The following is a 13756-nucleotide window of genomic DNA, read 5'->3' as shown; positions in this document are numbered from 1 at the left end:
AGTTAATGTCATTTACCCTTCATCAAAAGCTATTTTTAAAATTTTTTTAATTAACCAACAACAAATTGCATGTGCTTATTATGTATAATGTGATGTTTTGATATATTTATACATCGTGGAATGATTAAACCAAGCTAATTAACATATCCGTCACCTCACATACTTACTGTTTTTGTGATGGGAACGTTTAAAATCAATTCTTTTAGAGATTTTCAAGTATACTATACGTTATTATTAATTGTAGTCACCATGCCTTACAGTGGATCTCCAGAAACTTATTCCTGATAACTGAAACTTGGATACAAATTCAAGGGCTTTGTTTTGCTTTGTTTTTTGTATTTTTTTGAGTCCTGTTCTGTTGCCCAGGCTGGAGTGCAGTCGGTCGTACAGTCATACGGTCGGAGCTCACCGCAGCTGTGAATTCCTGAGCTCAAGCAGTCCTCCCACCTCAGCCTCCCAAGTCACTGAGACCACAGATACACGCCTCCACACCCAGCTCATTTTTTCATTTTCTGTAGACATAGAATCTCCTCATGTTGTCCAGGCTCCTCTCGAACTCCTGTCCTCCAGCCAGCCTACCGCCTCAGCCTCCCTAAGTGCTAGGATTACCAGTGTGAGCCACACACCCAGCCTCAAGGTCTATTTAAATGCTACTTTGAGTTCAGAGACCATGAAATCTTTAGGTACCCAAGACAATGTGGCTATATGTGTTTTATCAGTACAGAGCTATCTCTGAAAAAAAGAACTTTGTTCCTACCGGTATTTCTTGGGCATAGGACTTAGTGGTAGAGGAAGAGAATTCAAGACTTCTTTTTTTTTTTTTTTTTTTTTTTTTTTTTTTTTTGAGATGGAGTCTCACTCTGTCACCCAGGCTGGAGTGCAGTGGCACAATCTTGGCTCACCCTAACCTCCACCTCCCAGGTTCAAGCGATTCTGTCTCAGCCCCCCCCAAGTAGTTGGGATTACAGGCGTGTGCCACCACATCCGGCTAATTTTTTGTATTTTTAGTAGAGATAGGGTTTCACCATGTCGTCCAGGCTGGTCTCAAACTCCTGACCTCAGGTGATCCACCCACCTCAGCCTCCCAAAGTGCTGGGATTACAGGCGTGAGCCACCACCTTCTTCCTCCATTCAGTAGCCTTTACTGGACTGTTTCTGCAACCTCCAAGCCTTTCTCCCCTTCTGTCCTTAGTGTTCTCATATCCAGAACATCCATGCTATAGATCACGTTCTCAGAACCACAGGATTAAATGGAAACAAAGTGATCAGTCCAGTAGCACCAGCTTGAGAAAGGGGTCAGTAACATTCTGTCAGGAAAAGGAGGATAAGCTCCCCTATTGCGGAAGGTTTCCTGATTCTCCTCATGAAAATAATTGTATTTCCTGAGACAGGTAAAAGTGGCATGGTCTGCAATGCTGTCCTTACGTGTACATCTTGCCGTTGTAGCACCTCAGAGTTCTGACAGGCCATTTCTTGCCGTTTTAATAACACCCGCACTAAAACCAGAAAAATCAGTCACCACTCCATAAAGTCCTTTCTAACCAAAAGAAACATGTTGTCTCTGGAGAACCAGGCTGAGGCTGTTTTCTTGTCTCTGGAAAGGAAAAGCTCCTGTCAGCATCACAAAGACCGCTTTCTTCTTTCACAGTCCTGTGAAGGCATGATTGGGTTCTGACAGGAAATCTGACTGTGCGTTGAGCAACTTCCCTAACTAGAGGCCAAACTTTTAAATATCGATGCAAGCACCTGGCTTGTGCAACAGAACTTCCTAAACCAGAATATTCAGATAAACCAGAATGTCTGAACATCCTGTCAGTTATGGAAATGTATTTTAATCAATTCTTTTAGGAATATGCAATAGCAACTTCCTTTAAGAAGAAATACTTTTAAACTTGCTAAGTTAAAACAATGTAATCTGATGTCATGTATTTTCAGGCACTAAGTAAATGTATGTCGACTGTTTTTGCAAATATGTCCTACTTTTAAATATAAAGTATATAAGGGGGGATGTGAGGGAGTTCCTGCTCTTTTTTCCTTTTAAGAAAAATTAATTTACAATGAAAAAATAAGGCTCCTTCAAGATTTAACCGACCCTTGGGATTATGACTTAATGTGATACCTAAAATTTGTACATAAAAACCCAGGCTGTGGGTGAAGCCCTTCACTTACCTCACTGAGGGCTGATGCAGGCACCTTGTTCATGCAAAATAACTTCTAAATTGGAATATTCAGATGAGCTAGAACTTTGGAGTATCCTGTCTGCTAGGGAAATACATTTAAGTATATTCTCTTAGGAGTATTCAAGAGCAACTTCCTTTAAGAGAAATACTGTTAAGCTTCGGAAGTCCAGGCAGCTTCCCTGACTCTCTTCGAGAAAAGGAACAGAGAACTGTGACGGAGACTTCCCAGGTCCAGTTTCTCTGAAGGTGCCTTTCTCCTGCAGTGTCTGCCTCTGCTTCTCTCTGCAGTCACCTGAAGACACGTTCATGTCACCTGTTTCACCTCACACAGATGACACTCACTGTCACTGTTGTTATTTTCTTGCAGAACTCATCTAAAGCCGCCCAAGCCCCATCTCCGTGGGGGGCCAGTGGAAAGTAAGTTCACTTTTCCAAAGTCAATGCCGTAAGCCAGACAATGCATGGTGCTGGGCCACCGCGCTTTGCGTTCCGTTTCCCAAGGGGCTGTCCTGCCTCGCTTGCTCCCGACCTCGCCACTCTGGTTTTTCTACCTCTCCCCTTCCAGGAGCACTGGAACCCCATCCCCCATGTCTCCCAACCCCTCTCCCGCCAGCTCCGTGGGGTCTCAGGGCAGCCTCTCCAACGCCAGCGCCCTGTCCCCGTCGACCATTGTCAGCATCCCACAGCGCATCCACCAGATGGCGGCCAACCACGTCAGCATCACCAACAGCATCCTGCACAGCTATGACTACTGGGAGATGGCCGACAACCTGGCCAAGGAAAACCGAGGTGAGTGCGCCCCGCGGGGAACCAGGAGCCCACCTGATCGGGGCAGCGGTGGGCGAATTTCCATGACCTCTGGAAGGAGAAATAGGAGGAGTTGTCGCCAGTGGTGGGAGACCCTTCCTGCCCTCTCCCTGACCTCGGGCCCTCCGATGCCTCGGTCTCCCTCTATCCTTAGTGGAAGATGGTATGAGACAGACCCAGGTGCAGGAATAAATACGCACACCTACACTTTTCCCTTTAGCCAGCGGGCTTCTCGAAGGGAGGAACTATATTGTATTCAGGTTTGTATTCCTAAGACCTAGCCCAGTGCCTAGAACACAGGTGGAGCTCTGAAACACTGAATGAATGAATGAATGAATGAATGAATGAATGAATGAGAATGTTACTAACTGAGTGCCAGCTGCTTACAGTTGAAAAGAGCATTTTATGTGTAAGCTGTATTTCTTTTTGAATAACGTTTGTTTTTACTAATTATAAAAGTAATATAAGGCAGGGCACAGCGGCTCACGCCTGTAATCCCAACACTTTGGGAGGCCGAGGCGGGCAGATCACCTGAGGTCAGGAGTCCAAGAGCAGCCTAGCCAACATGGCAAAACCCCGTCTCTACTAAAAATACACAAAATTAGCCAGGCATGGTGGTGCATGCCTATAATCCCAGCTACTTGGGAGGCTGAGGCAGGAGAATGACTTGCTGGAGGCAGAGGTTGCAGTGAGCCAAGATCATGCCATTGCACTCCAGCCTGGGAAACAGAGTGAGACTCGGTCTCAAAACAAAAAAAAAGCCAGACACGGTGGCTCGCACCTGTAATCCCAGCTCTTTGGGAGGCCAAGGTAGGCAGATCACAAGGTCAGGAGTTCTAGACCATCCTGGCTAACACGGTGAAACCCCGTCTCTACTAAAAATGCAAAAAATTACCCACCAACATGGCAAAACCCCGTCTCTACTAAAAATACACAAAATTAGCCAGGCATGGTGGTGCATGCCTATAATCCCAGCTACTTGGGAGGCTGAGGCAGGAGAATGACTTGCTGGAGGCAGAGGTTGCAGTGAGCCAAGATCATGCCATTGCACTCCAGCCTGGGAAACAGAGTGAGACTCGGTCTCAAAAACAAAAAAAAAGCCAGACACGGTGGCTCGCACCTGTAATCCCAGCTCTTTGGGAGGCCAAGGTAGGCAGATCACAAGGTCAGGAGTTCTAGACCATCCTGGCTAACACGGTGAAACCCCGTCTCTACTAAAAATGCAAAAAATTACCCGGGCATGGTGGCGGGGCCTGTAGTCCCAGCTACTCGGGAGGCTGAAGCAGGAGAATGGCGTGAACCCGGGAGGCAGAGCTTGCAGTGAGCTGAGATGGCGCCACTGCACTCCAGCCTGGGCAACAGAGCGAGACTCCTGTCTCAGAAAAAAAAAAAAAAGTAATGCATACTTACCGTGGCTACATTTGTAAAGCAGAGAAAACAACTTTTAAATCATCAATAATTTTTTTTTTTTTTTTTTGATGGAATCTCACTCTGTTGCCCAGGCTGGAGTACAGTGGCATGATCTCGGCTCACTGCAACCTCCGCCTCCTGGGTTCAAGCGATTCTTCTGCCTCAGCCTCCTGAGTAGCTGGGATACTCATACAGTTGTATATCCTTTCTTCATTTGACATTATATGAGGCATTTTCTCATGTCACTAACTAGTTCAAAAACACCCTTTATGGTGGTTCGATGATAATATCCTAGTACATTGATTATATAGTCACAAAGTATCCTGATTTCTCAAACCATTCCGCTGTTGTTAGACATTTATGTTCCTTCCAGTTTTTTTCCACTGTGACAAATAATGCTGTGATAAATATCCCTACGTAAGTCATTGTTCATATTTCTGGTTATTTTCTTTTTCTTTTCTTTTTTTTTTTTTTTTTGGTTTGAGACAGAATCTTGCTCTGTGGCCATGCTGGAGTGCAGTGGCGTGATCTCGGCTTGTGGCAACCTCTGCTGCCTCCCAGGTTCAAGCGAGTCTCCTGCCTCAGCCTCCCAAGTAGCTGGGACTATAGGCGTGTGCCACCACGTCCAGCTATTTTTTTTTGTATTTTTAGTAGAGGCAGAGTTTCACCGTGTTGACCAGGATGATCTCGATCTCTTGACCTCGTGATCTGCCTGCCTCGGCCTCCCAAATTACTGGGATTACAGGCATGAGCCACCACGCCTGGCCATATTTCCGATTATTTTCTTAGGAGGGAGTTGTGGAATAAAATTTGGGGGTCAACAGGTATACATTCTCTTAAGATATGTATTGTTCTATATATTGACATATGCTCTTAACTCTTCTCCTGAAAGATTATACTAATTTATCATTGTCCCTGCAGCAGCAGGTAAGAGTACAAATCTGAGTTCACTTTCAGCTCATGAAATACAAATTATGTTCCCATGATAGCATGGAGGCCTGAGAGCTCCAAAGTCAAGAGCAAGATGTTCAGGACGAGATAAGGAATGTGTGGCAGAGTGCGTGAGATTGTAAATAAAACCACATAGTACATAACATGCAGCCCAGAGAGAGTCCAGCGAGAATGCCATGGGGGTCAGAAGCCACAAAGAGGAGATTGCTGGAGGATCTGGCTTGGAATCATGGAACAGAGCTTTGAAAAGCACTTAGATATGGGGAGGCTGAGGTGGGTGGATCGCCTGAGGTCAGGAGTTCGAGACCAGCCTGGCCAACATGGTGAAACCCCGTCTCTACTGAAAATACAAACATTAGCCAGGTGTGGTGGTGCTCACCTGTAATCCCAGCTACTCAGGAGGCTGAGGCAGGAGAATTGCTTGAACCTGGAAGGCGGTGGTTGCAGTGAGCCAAGATCGCACCATTGCACCCCAGCCTGGGCGACAGAGCGAGACTCCATCTCAAGGAAAGAAAAAAAGAAAAGCGCTTAGCAGTTGAGTGACTGAAATGGGTGGGGTGGGTGTCACCAGTGGACAAAACAGAAAGGACAAATGTATGGAAATACACGTGTCCAGTTTGGGAGACTATGAGCAGGCCAAGCTCCAGATGGCGCTGCCAGCTACCTGCTAGATGTCTCCTACCAGGGGGCTCAGTGCCAAGGGTCCAGTGCAGACTTGGCATTGTTCCCCTGCCCCTACCTGCTCCTCCTCCTCTGTTCTACCCCTGGATCCCTGCCCCGGCCAACCTCCCAGCCACCTCCCCATCCCTGCCCCAGCAGGTCTTCATTCAACATGTATGTGAGGACTTTTGAGACACCTCCCAGATACTTACTCCCGAGAAGTGTATTCAGTGACCAGCCGTGACAGTAGAGTAGCCATAAGAATGTGTTTGCCTCTGCCAGCCACTAAACTGTGATCTTAGAGACAGCAGAGCCCACGCGATTCATCCTGCTGTCCTCCCCTACCCCCCTGCACCTAGCAGAGTGCCTTGGTACATCATAAGTATTTGTTTGTTTTTGAGGCAGGGTCTTGCTCTGTGGCCCAGGCTGGAGTGCAGTGGCACAATCTCAGCTCACTGCAACCTCCACCTCCCGGGTTCAAGCGATTCTCCCACCTCAGCCTCCGGAGTAGCTGGGATTACAGGTGTGCACCACCGCACCCAGCTAATGTTTGTTTGTATCTTTAGTAGAGACTGAGTTTTGCCATGTTGGCCCAGCTGGTTGCGATCTCCTGACCTCAAGCCATCTGCCGGCCTCAGCTTCCTAAAGTGCCGGAATTACAGGTGTGAGCCACTGTGCCTGGCCACATCATAAATGTTTGGTGAAAGGGCAAACCTAGAGAATGTTCAAAAGCTAGAAGGTGACTTCAGTCCACATGTCTCATGGCCCATCTCTGATTTGCCCCTAGAAACCTAGAGCCTCACCCCTTGGACTCACTCCAGGGGCTCCGCACATGCCCGAATTGAGTACAGGGTAAGGGATGACAGAGCCACACTCACATTCAGGAGTGGGAAGCATTACTGGACTAGGAGAATGCAGCCAGAGGATATGGATTTTCTTTGCGATTTGGCTAAGCAAATACTATTCATTTGACTTAGAAATGGCAGATATCATGTATTTATTTATTCGGATATAGGATGAGTTCCCCACCCTTGGATTTTATTTTGTTCAAAGGAATGCTAAAGTGCCATGATGGACCAGAGAACCCTTGATTTATATAGAGACCATGAATGCAATTGTTTCTTACATCAGTTGCTCAGGGTAGCACACCTCGCATCTGTGGCATTCTTAACGACTCTCTCTGTCCCCTAGAATTCTTCAACGACCTGGATCTGCTCATGGGGCCGGTCACCCTGCACAGCAGCATGGAGCACCTGGTCCAGTACTCCCAACAGGGCCTGCACTGGCTGCGGAACAGCGCCCACCTGTCATAGGGACCTCACCCTGGAGCCAGATCGGGCTCTGGTCTCCACAGATAGCTCAACACTTTTGGACACTGTGCTACAGAAATTCCCAGCCACAGCATTTATCAGACTGCGGTGAACATTTCCTCAGCATTGAACAACGGTCTTTTGCAGGGCATGTGTGTTTGTATGTGTGGGTATATAAGAAGCCGCCTGTGTATGTGTGTAAGAAACACAGCTCTTCAGAACACACCTTCTTTGTCTAGTTTCCATAATCCCGGGCTAGACAAAGTGATCAGAGGTTTCTAATTAGAGGAAATACACACACACACACACACACACCATACTCACACACAGTCACAGACGCACACTTTCTATTCCAGTGCTAAACCATGACTTCTTAGAAAATTCAACCAAAATCTCATGGGTTAGTTAACCAGGTGCAATAAAGCACACCAAAAGCTTGACTGCTGGTAAAGATAGACCTGCTCTTATACTGTTGATTACTTTCAATATATTAATATAATCTTCCCCAATTATTTTTTGATCGGTATATATTAATGGGTAATTGAGTAATGAAAATAAGCCAGATATTTTTGTGCCAGAAGTTTCCTAGATTGCATGTTACCAAATACCCTGCTCTTCCTCTAATTCCCTTCCCCCATCTGACTTTATTGTCAGCTTAAATGCATTCCAGGCAAACGGATGGACACTCACAGCGCTTCCCAGCCCCACCTCCAAGTAGTATGCAAATGGCACTGAGATTTAGCAAAGACTCAGCATCTTTGAAAGTTAACAGATGCTAAAGCAGCAGTGCCTGTGTGTTGGAGCTCAGTTAGGAGTTGAAGTTTTCTGCACCTGTGATAACAAGCCCACCAGCCACATGCATTTCTTCTTCCTGCCACTGTGACTTGGTGGCTGTAGAGCCACATGGCATTTGTCAGCCAATCTGTTGCAAGTCTTTTCTTTCCACCAGTAGCTTTCTTACAGATTTTCTTGGCTAAATGAGGCCATTACCTAGAATGTTCCTTCAGTAGGAGCCCGAATCCTTTGCTTACCAGGCTGAGAGCTCTTTGCCATGATAATGCTGTCTGATTCTCTCACTCCTCATGCAGAGTGTGCCACTGCAGCCCCGTGATGCGTTTTGATTTGGGGGCGAGTTTTCAGGCTTTGATTAGCAGGCTGCTTGCAGCGCGGACCACAGTTCTTTTCTGGAGCAGCAGCAACCAGAGCCTCTTCCGTGTCCTGTGTGTCTGGTATGTTTACACCTTGCTCTGAGTTTTCCTCTGGTTTTCTTTTTTTAATTAAGCTTACATTTTAGTTTCTTTGACATCTTGTTTACAGTTTTTGTCTGATGTTTTTTTTTTAAAGTGTCTTATGCCCTAGATTTAGTCATCTTGTTAAATGTATTTGGATATGAAATCTTGGCAGAAAAGAAAGTAACTCCTGAAAAAGAGGGTCTATCTTGCCACACTTTAAAAACAAAAATAATGTCCTTGAGGCCTCTTGCTTGATAAAGTTGCACCAGGACGGTCTGAGAAAGGCAGGCGGTGCAACATACGGAGCAATCCGTTTTTTCAAGGTGATGACGGCACAAAATACTTAGACTAGATGCTGGTCTCTATACATTCACTGATATTCTTTCAGGTTGGGTTGTACTGTTAACATTTTTGTCAGCCTGATCTGTAGTGGGAAATAAGATCATTGTGATTCCCTAGCTCTGAGCACTGATTCAAAATTGTATGAATGACTGAACAACTTAGATGATTTGAAATAAATTGAAAATAGCAAGTAGAGGGCTTGTGGAATTTGCAATTGGCTTTGGCCTTCAAGCATTTGGAAATATTAAGAGAATTTCCATTTTACATGTCTCCAACTAGGGTGCTTCTTACAACCCTTTCACTTTTTTTTGAGACGAGTTTCACTCTGTTGCCCAGGCTGGAGTGCAGTGGCACGATCTCGGCTTCCTGGGTTCAAATGATTCTCCTGCCTCAGCCTCCCAAGTAGCTGGAATTACAGGCATGCACCACCATGCCCAGCTAATTTTTGTATTTTTAGTAGAGACTGGGTTTCGCAGTGTTGGCCAGGCTGGTCTCAAACTCCTGACCTCAGGTGATCCACCCGCCTCCACCTCCGAAAGTGCTGTGATTACAGGCATGAGCCACCACACCCAGCCCTTTCAACTAATTTTTGGCAGAGTTCACAATCTCATCCTATGTAGGAAGCTTGAACCTAACTTAAGAAATTTTGAGTCATTTTTTTGGAGGACTGAGACTTTGTTCTACTTACTCTTGAAGAATCCTGATGAAATATTCAAATACATAAAGGGATGGCCCTGGAGGTCTGTCCTGCATCCCTGGAGAGCTTCTCTGATCTTGCCTACCTGGAAAGTTGCAGGCTTTGTTGTGGCATCTGTGTGATGAGCTTCCCTGTGAAGCCCCATTTGACAGGTGGGCCAGCAGTGTTTTATCAGCACTCTGATGGCCCACGTTTCCCAGGACAACTTCTTGAAACTTGCCCTTGTGGGCAGTGGTCAGAGCATGCAGTTCCTATAACCATCTCTCGTTTCATCTGTGGAGCACAGCAGTTTCTGTGGGGTTTGGCATAGGTGATTTTGGTTAGAAACCATCCTCCGATTGTTGCTTGTGAAAGTCATTCATAACTTGTTCCTTTTACTTAGTTTTGTTGTTGCTGCTGTTGTTATTGGTTTGGTTTGGTTTTGAGACCGGGTCTGGTTCTGTGGCCCAAGCTGGAGTGTGGTGGCGCAATCATGGCTCCCCGCAGCCTCAAACTCCTGGGCTCAAGCGATCCTCCTGCCTCAGCCTCCCAAGCAGCCGGGAAGACAGGCACATGCCACCACACCCAGCTAATTTTTTCTTTATTTTTTTGTAGAGATGGGATCCCACTACGTTGCCCAGGCTGGTCTCAAACTCCTGGGCTCAAGCGATCCTCTGGCCTTGGCCTCCCAAAGTGCTGGGATTACAGGCATGAGCCACCATGCCTGGCCTGTTTAGTTTTGTTTCAAGTTGAAATATCTTTCTTGTGTTTTCTGATTAGAAAAGTAATACCTACTCATTGTAAGAATTCAAACAGTGCAGAAATGTAGAAAGTAGAAAGTGTAAGTCCCCGGTTGTCCCTTCTGCCTGAGACAACCACCGCTCGCAGTTTGATGTATATCCTTCCAGAGACTCTCACATTTAAGCAAATAATTTTTATTACCACATCTTTTTCTTTGAAGACGTACATTTGCCTCCGAAGTTCAACCCAAGTTCAACTGACCATATCCTTCCATGACCTGAATGGATGCTATCCTTGATCACAATGTTCAATTGCCTTTGAAAGAGAGTAGCCCAGGTATATTCCTGATCAAAATTTGGCATTTTTGATGATACTGCTCTACACAGATCAGACTCACGTGCAGAGTCGTGCCTCGAGAGAGAGGTTTGGTTAAGACAGAGATTTCTGGAAACATTCAAATTGCAAATGGAAACTTGAAACCCACGATCTAATGAGGAATGTACTGGAAAAATAATCTGAAGAGGTGACAAATTGTGTACTAGATTGAACACATGGAATGCAATGCAATGAGACTTTCTGCACTAAAACTTCTCCTAATATGTACAACAATGATATGTGTATTATATAACAGTGATGTGTACATTTCTGACACCCATACATAATAGACACAGTTTGTATAAATGCATACATTTAAAAATATATATGTACAATACAGCTAACATAAAACTGTAGTACGCCTGAAGGATATTACTAGTGCCTAATATTGAGTCAAAGTCACTGCGTGTTCGCATCAACTTGGAAGTGCAGTAATTGTTATAAAATTAATCAGTGCAGCCAACATTATTTATGAATCACATCTTTGAAACTGTGCAGTAGCATATACATATATATTTTTAAATAACATTTTTCACAGTTTTCCAGAGTTACTGTTGAAATCTGCATCACCAAAAAAAAAAGCAAGATTTTTTTAACAATGTAGACACTCTTCAGACCCAGTAATCTGCGTGTGATTTCTTATTTGTAGATTCCCAAGAGACTTTAGCAGTCACCAGCCTTAATGCATGTACAGGATATTATTGTGACTTAATTTATCTGCAGTTTTTAATCCATGTGAAATTGGAATTTATAAACGGACTTGGATTAAATATGTCTGCCTTTCTAAGGTTGCAAATGTTACATTAAATGATTTATGTTGTAAATGAGAGAAGTTGAGTTGTACGTAAAAGACGTCCACCAATTTCTATGAATATTTTTACAAGGAAACTTGAGAATCAAAATACATTCAAGTCAGTTTTTCTGGCTCCCAGTTTATAATCTCTTTAAAAGCAATCTTTTGTTTCATAAATGGCTTAAATGTAGCTCCCACAGATTATCAGTATGAAGTCTGACATTTTCGTGGAAAAAAAAAGTGTTTTCTTCATATATAAATAGTTTACTATTTGTCTTTGCTATTTCCTGATACATACACACACACACACACGCACGCACATGCATACACATATGCACATGTACACTCTCCAGTGTCCCAGTGAAGGCTCAACAGGAAGCTTAAGGTCATCTCAATGGCCACAGGGTTCCTCTTCAACCAGTAGCCCTGGGAGGCGTCTTTGCTTGTCATTCTTTAGGGTCACAAGTTACTTCCACGACTTGTGTGCAGTCAGGGAACTGCGCACAACTGAAACCAACATGGTGGAATCATGTTTGCAATATTTGGTTGAGTAAAATAAGAGAATTTTGAACTAAACAAGACGGAGGTATTTAGACCAGTGGCTTGACATGAAGTATCCCCTATGTGGGAGGGTATGTTTGTTAACCTCCTTTTTAGCCTTATCTCCCTCCCTTTTCCTTATCCTCCTCCCCAAACTAAAGAAGCAGAAACAGCAACAAAGACAAAACCATCCCTTCACCCGATCCAGCCCATATCCTTAGGTTCAAATATCCTTTGTCTTTTTCCCACTATACCATCTGACACAATTCACTCGTGTCTAGAGAGAAAAATGCGGAAAGGGTTTGTTTGCAGATGGGCAGTTCAGTTGAGTCCTCGTTAACCAAGCAGAGGGGTGCAGAAGAAGCCTGACTCAGGGTCACCATGGGGAACTCCTCATCCCAAAGATGGGTGGGACAGGGACTTGACTTTGCTTCACCAACCACTGAGCTTGATACTCTTTCAGAGGTGGTTTGTGCTAAGAAACACCCAGCAGTCTTTCAAGAACATTCTCTTCTGCAGCTTTGCCTGCTACACAGCTGAAGTCTGTCCCTATAAGAATTGTATTTTTAAGAAGTAATATGTTTTCGAAGAAACCCGGATCAAGTGGAATCTTGAAATTTTTTTAATGAAAGGGGAAAAACTACCTTACCACATAAACTACACTTGCAACCATTTGGAACCAGAGTTTATGTCCTCATTTTCCCATTCGCAGAAGAGCACAATTTTTCAATATCACAACTTCCAGCAAATAGCACAAGAAATGTTCCGACTTGAGATTTGTGTTCCTTTTGTCCAGATTATTCTGTATCTGTCACCAAAGGGGTTAACTTGTTTGCTTGGCATGAGGAAAATTATAAACTCGGTTCTCAAACTAATTACATCTGACCACGGTTTTGGTTTGTATTGTTTAAATTGGCACTCCGAGGCAGCAAGGGGTAAATTTTGGGTCGGTTGCAAGGGGATTTAAGTTCACAGCTCTTACTTACAGTAATGGGAATCAAGGGATTAAATCTCTGTGTGTTACTTTGAAAATCCACCTCTTACAGCCAATTTTATAGACATTGATCTGAGGGTTGAATTCAGGGCACTAATTGCAAGTCAACACAAGGGTCAGCATTTCTGTTGAAGCCCCGGGGGTATTGATGTAGCCCGAGAAGCTGAATCAAGGACTTGGGTTTTGTTTTGTTTTGTTTTTTTACCCATTTTTAAAATAGGAAAGCTCATCCAGAAATACTTGGATCTAGACATGATATAACATAGCACCAATGTTTAGGATTTTCAGAGTGTTGTTGGGTTATTAAAATAATATCAATGTTCTAGTTTCCTTATCATTGCTTTTGCAATTTTCCATAAAACAAAACTGAATTTTCCCCGGTATTCAGGATCCCTTTATTTCTAGATGCCCACAGGAGCAAAAAGAAAATACTCAGCAGCAAGGAATGTGCATTACTTCACTAAGCAGCATTCCGTCCTCAAGAGCCAAGGATATCTGACTTTTCGAAGAACATTCTTAGAGTCTCCCATCTTACCTTCATCTGCAGCGTGAGTGATTACAAAGCCCAAAGGAGGGCCACGTAGCTGAGATGTCCGTAATTCTAAGTGTGTGTTCTAAGTAAAGCGTAATTCTAAGTAAAGATCACACGGATCTTTACTTATAGACACTTCCAGAGCATCACTAGCCATCTCTGAGGCCTGTTTAAGTGGTGACGTAGCAGCACTGACACTTTCTTTTGAGTAAT

The 13756-nt window shown here is 44.3% G+C and overlaps 1 protein-coding gene across 3 annotated transcripts in view; it reads left to right on the top strand.

Annotated features, from left to right (window-relative positions):
- The window catches only part of AFF3 (ALF transcription elongation factor 3), a 619922-nt gene extending 606586 nt beyond the window's left edge, over window positions 1–13336 (top strand). Inside the window, exons 21-24 of one of the 3 annotated variants that reach the window (XM_017847792.1) lie at window positions 2548–2597; window positions 2746–2969; window positions 7200–8547; window positions 10530–13336. In XM_017847792.1, coding sequence (XP_017703281.1) covers window positions 2548–2597; window positions 2746–2969; window positions 7200–7321 — 396 coding nt within the window. In that variant the 3' untranslated portion in view covers window positions 7322–8547; window positions 10530–13336. Of the gene's footprint in view, window positions 1–2547; window positions 2598–2745; window positions 2970–7199 lie in introns of all 3 variants that reach the window. The other 2 variants (XM_017847795.1, XM_017847794.1) reach the window with 2 other exon arrangements.
- The last annotated feature ends 420 nt before the right edge of the window (window positions 13337–13756 follow it).

The sequence above is a fragment of the Rhinopithecus bieti genome, unplaced genomic scaffold (genome assembly GCF_001698545.2).
Source record: "Rhinopithecus bieti isolate Rb0 unplaced genomic scaffold, ASM169854v2 scaffold_28016, whole genome shotgun sequence".
In the NCBI taxonomy this organism is placed as follows: Eukaryota; Metazoa; Chordata; class Mammalia; order Primates; family Cercopithecidae; genus Rhinopithecus; species Rhinopithecus bieti.
The sequence above is the reverse complement of the archived record's forward strand: the minus strand, read 5'-3'. Positions and strand labels throughout refer to the sequence as shown.